We start from the raw sequence: 5,315 nt of genomic DNA, 5'->3' as shown, positions 1-5,315 counted from the left end.
GGATGGTCCCACCCACAAGGGGCCTTTCCCCCTTGATCACTAATTGAGAAAATGCCTTACAGTTGGATCTCATGGAGGCATTTCCTCAACTGAAAATCCTTTCTCTGTGATAACTCCAGCTGTGTCAAGTTGACACAAAACTAGCCAGTACACTCTTCATCCTTTGGTCCAGCCCTACCAAAGAAATCCCCTCCAGTGGCCCCTGGGAGCAGAGACACTGCAGCCTACCTAGCCTTTGGGGCAGTCCCTGCCCTTCTGTGGATAGACTCTTCTCCAGTCAGTCAATGCTTTAATCGCATAACACTCCAACCCAACCTAAGAAAGCCAGGTTGGCAGTCTGAATTCACATTGTCTGACTGTTTATCATCCCTTTGGCTTCCAGTATAGGGTCAGGCCTAGCTGGAGTCTCCCATTCTGATCTCTCTAGCCTTTTCCTCTGTGATCTGAACATTTTCTTTGCCAGAGGAGACTCAAGTGGCATCCTTGAGTTGGTCTGAGCCTTTTGTCTGCATTTGTCTCAACCCCATGTCCTTAGCCAACAGAACATGTCCACCTGTCCCTTGCTGATCTACTTTGGAAGTCCTGACCTTAGCTGAGGGCATCTTGATTTGTTACCACACTCCAGTAGTACATAGACTGTCAGACCTTGAACTCATTTTTTGCATAGTGGATTTTATTGAGAACGGGATGATGTGACACTTAGGCATTTTTCACCATAGTGTCTTTTATCCAGGAGTTAAACTTAATAAGTTTGGTGTAGATGCCCGGCGCATTGGGTTCACCGCATGGGATAGAGCCCCATGATGTGATGCCATGGAGAACACCATCACAGATCAGTGGGCCTCCTGAGTCTCCCTGAAAGAAGGAAAGGGACAGCAGTAAGGGAGGACCTGACTTTGGAGTCCTACTTGACAACCTGGAACTGACTCCCAGGGGATAAACACAGGGACTGGAAGAGGCAGCTCTGGTCAGTAGGTGAGGGAATCCAGCTCTTGGGAGCTCAGATCTTATGAGGACATTGGGTTGTGCTGAGGGCCTCACAGGACCATCCCCTAAGACAAGTCTAAGGTGAAGAATCATACCAGCTATAGGATCCTCCCCTCCCAGGGTGCATCCCTTCCATAGGGAAGGATGCAAACAGCCTGCCTAGTCAGGGTTTTGAAGTGGGAACCAAGAACCTCAGTTCTCTCTTTCAGTCCTTCACCTCACTGCAGAAAGGGGCTGTCTCACCACACAAGTGTCTTTGCCTCCATCCATATCTCCTGCACACAGCATGACATCTGTCACCTTCTTATTGTGGCTTTTGGCACAGTTCTCAATAGGCAGGACTTTGATGGACACACACTCAAGATCTTTTGCATATTGGACTGTGAATCAGGAGGCAAGAGGGTGGTGAGCAGGCGCCAGCTATGTCCTCAACCCTACCCAGCTATGTTTCTTGGACCAGACTCACACTTGAAAGGTATAGTGCTACCCCAGCCTGAGGCAAGGCATGTGCTCCCCAGCTTGGGCTCCTCAGTGGGCAGGGCGATGGGCTTCACAACATCTGTGATGTCAGCAGGCTTGCTGAGGCGCAGCAGCATCAGGTCATTGCTTAAGTCGACCCCAAGAGGTATTTTTTGGATCATCAGGAGGCTCATGTTGAAGCCAGGGTGAGGGAAGCTTTTGCTGACCAATCGGTGCTGAGCAGAGTGTTCATCTTGGAATAGCTTGTTTTTGCCCAGCCAAACATTATACTGGCTGGGGGCAGGGAAGGAGATGGAGCAAGTGAGAGGAGGCAATGGGGAGATTGGATAGAGTAAGTAGGAAGGTGTGGGGGATGAGGGAGTGAGGAAGGAAGAGAGAGTCATGGACAGAAACACACAAAGACAGAAAGATACACACACACACACACACACACACACACACAGAGAGAGAGAGAGAGAGAGAGAGAGAGAGAGAGAGAGAGAAACAAACAGAGAGACAGAAAGGCATATACATACATACATACATACATACATACAAACAGAGGCAGAGAGGCAGAAGGGACAGAGACAGGAACAGAAGACAAGGGAGGAGGGGGCAGGGATGAGGGGCAGGCTTGAGAGCTGCTCAGGTGCAGCTAGGACAGGGCTTTATTTCCCCAGTAGGTAAGGCCTGGCCTGCAGCCCAAGGTCTGAGATTTCCCCACACATCCCACAGTATCCAGCTCTCTCTGTACTCAGTTACCTCACCCAGCTCCAGTTCTGACCAGCCCTTCTCTGTGTGTCCTAGAGTGGACAGAAGGTCCTAAAGGCAGAGATGCTCTGAGGAGAATGAGGACTTCTCTCACCCTCAGGGAAAGCATGTTCTATCCTCAAGGGCTCTTTAGGCCTGGCTCCCAGTATTTTTCATATTGATAGAAGCAAACTCATGAGACAGATCCAGACAGGTGTGGGCAGAATCCCAAGGCAGAGACACACAGTGACAGATGGCCACGAAGACAATAAGATGTGAATATAGACAAGAGAAAGATGGACAATAAGACAGAAAATAAAGAAACAGGACTCTGGAACCCAAGTCTAGATGCAAGAGTAAAGAGAGACCCAGGAAGTCATGAATAGACTTTCAGCCAGTCCCATCCCCTGCCCTTCATACCCTAGCCTGTCCTGTAGTCATGATCTCTGTCTGCCACCCTGCTTTCATGTCTCCACCCTTACTCACTTGTCATAGCAGTGGGCTGCTGTGAGAACCCAGTTGGGGTCCAACAGGACACCCCCACATATATATTCGTTGTAGCGGTACACAGCCACATGCCAGGGTTGGGAATTCTTCTCACATTTAAATCCTCCAACAATGCGAGACTGGACAGGAGGTGCAGCATCTGCAACAGGGGCAATGGGGGAGGGGGAGAGTTGGCTCATTTGGGGAAGTGCGCTTTTGGGGGACAGAGTTAAGCAGGGCTGGGATTAGGGGATATGGGCACGGTTCTGAAGAAGAGATCCAATATGGCTGGTCTTGGATAGGGAGATGTATGCTGTGGGTACAGAAATAACTCTAGAATCAGGAATCAGGTATAGTGTCAGGCCACCTTATAGTTTTTTTACTATGGGATAGAAGGGCAATGAGAGAGAAGGGGGGGGGGAGAGGAAGAGGGAGAAGGAGAGGGAGAGAGGGAGGGAGTTGCTTTAGAGGTTTTTTTAATTGGGGATGAAGTGGCAGCTGGGCTGGAGAGAATGAGGGTTTCCAGAGCAAAGTTGCAGGGTAAAGGCTAGGGCATGGGCTCCTGTTCATGTTTGTGGTGGAGATGACATCTAAGAGGGGTGGGGCTCACTAAGAAAGGAGTTTGAGTTGGGACAAGCAGTGAGAGAAGGAAACTCTGAGGGTCTGTGAGGAAAAGGCTCTGCTTCCTGTGGAGGTGGGCAAGTGATCTGGGTATTGGAGAGGCTCAGGGTTCTCTTGGGGGCAGCCTCTGGACAGGGTCAAAAAGTAGTTAGAGCAAGTCAGGGCACTCTGAGGCAGAGAGGAAGATGCAGCTGATGTGAGGAACTAGGGTTAGGCATTTGGGTTTTTGGGGTGTCTTGCACAGAGTGGGAACTAATGCTGTCCTGTGGGGCTCCAGCAAGATGGGATAGGAGTCTGTAATGCAGGGAATGATGAATGAGGGGGAAGAGGAGGCCAAGGCACAGCATTTGGAAACAGAGGAAAATTTAGCAAAGCATGCATAGCTCTCTGCCCTTAACCCCAGCACACAGCAGGCTGAGGCAAAGGGATTGCCATGGATGAAGACAACCCTGGGCTACATCATGAGACACTAACTCAGAACTTATTCCCAAGAGCTGTGCAGGAGATGGCTTGCTTGCTACAGGATTGGCCATGCAAGCATTAGGACCTGAGCTGAACCATCCAGAACACAGGGAAAAAGTCAGGTGTGATGCTGTGTGCTTGTAACCCCAGAGCTGGGTAGGTGGAAACAGGAGGATTCCCTTGAGTTTTGCTGGACAGCCATCTTAGCCTAAACAGGAAGTCTCCATTCGTGAGAGATGCTGCCAATGTTGTGAGTGATTGATGAAGATAATTGTCCAAGCCTAGTGTCTGCCAAGTGACCCTTTCTCCAAAAATGAGACTAAAACAAAAAGCCAGCGAGTGGTGACATGGGCATTCTCTCCACACCAGAAAGGGAGGGGGAACCCATCTGACCTTACAAGCCAATGTGAGAAGAGGAAGTTTTGGTAGAAACTGAGCTTCTGGGGAAGATGGGGGACCAGTTGTCATCATGTGGCGAACACAGCTGAGGGGTGAGAGTTGTTGGACAGCCTAAGGCTCTAATATGGGATTTAAGCAAGTCCTGACTCAGGGGTTGAGCTATAAGGATCTAGGAAAAACAATGAACTGTAGTGAAACCTGAGGTCTTAATTTTGGTAAGAGGTTGGGATCCTTAGAAAGCCTGGAAAATGCCAGAGATGGTCAGGTATCTAAGAAAGAGGGGAAAGTTCTGGAAAGTGAGAGTGGACTGGGGCCTGTCCTGTGAGCAAAAACTGTGAGGGACTTGGCAGTGTACAGGGCCAGAGAGGAGCAGGTGGTGCTCATGATGTCACTGGGGAGAGGGGAAAGGGGAAAGGGATGGCCAGGGCCAAAGGCAGCAGGAGAGTCAGGGCTGTGACCCCTCCCATTCCCTCATCTCACCAATCCCTCCTAGGGACAGGGCTAGGAACAGGATCAGGAACCACATGGGAACAGGTGTCCAGGAGCCGCAGGCAGTGAGCTTGGAGCTGTTGAGGTTCCTTGGGGAGACTTTAAAAACCCTCATTTTCCCCACAGCCCCTCCCCTGTCCTGTTGCCACCCAGATGCTGACAAAGCCCTGCCCTTGCTGACAGAGGTGGACTCCCTGCAGTCCCCGTCCCTGCTGTGGTGAGCAAGGGCTCCATTGTACCTGCTGTCCAGTAGGCCCTAGGTCACCCTGGATACCTTCCCAAGGATGAGATTGGGAGGGCAATTCCTGCTGTTTCTGGAACTGTTAGTGTTCCGGGTACCAGAGCCAGATGGCAAGGTCGTGGAAATGGTGAATTGGTGTGAATGGTGGGTAGTGGAGCGAGTGTTGCCAAACCCACACCTCTAAGGAAGGTCCTGTACCTCAAGACAAAGATTATCCCAGAAAGTTGCAGTTAGAACAGATTCTTTCACAAGTGATAGCCATAGGGCTGCAAGCTCCCTGCAGATACAAATCCTTTCTTGGAGAATGCCAAAATGCTTCCTTTATGGACTTGGAACTCTGGATCACTGATTTTATGGTTTCTAAGAGAAGCTTGGGAGCAGGGTATAGTGGTGCACTCCTCTAATACCAGAACTTTGAAGC

The 5,315-nt window shown here is 50.2% G+C and overlaps 1 protein-coding gene across 3 annotated transcripts; it reads right to left on the bottom strand.

Annotated features, from left to right (window-relative positions):
* Window positions 1–699: 699 nt before the first annotated feature.
* On the bottom strand, window positions 700–4,693 carry LOC110298262 (kallikrein 1-related peptidase b11-like). 3 transcript variants are annotated; one of them, XM_021167400.1, is made up of 5 exons: window positions 4,645–4,693; window positions 2,683–2,842; window positions 1,454–1,740; window positions 1,231–1,367; window positions 700–855 (listed from the first exon to the last, which is right to left on the bottom strand). In XM_021167400.1, exons 1-5 carry the CDS (start codon window positions 4,688–4,690, stop codon window positions 700–702), a joined length of 786 nt encoding a protein of 261 aa, XP_021023059.1. In that variant the 5' UTR covers window positions 4,691–4,693. The 3 variants fall into 3 exon arrangements, with proteins under 3 accessions (XP_021023059.1, XP_021023058.1, XP_021023057.1); XM_021167399.1 differs by having other exon boundaries at window positions 1,454–1,610; window positions 2,682–2,842; window positions 4,645–4,690; XM_021167398.1 differs by having other exon boundaries at window positions 1,454–1,749; window positions 4,645–4,690.
* Window positions 4,694–5,315: the final 622 nt, after the last annotated feature.

Source organism: Mus caroli, chromosome 7 (genome assembly GCF_900094665.2).
Source record: "Mus caroli chromosome 7, CAROLI_EIJ_v1.1, whole genome shotgun sequence".
Classification (NCBI taxonomy): Eukaryota; Metazoa; Chordata; class Mammalia; order Rodentia; family Muridae; genus Mus; species Mus caroli.
Note: the sequence above shows the minus strand (reverse complement) of the source record. Positions and strands in the feature narration are given on the sequence as shown.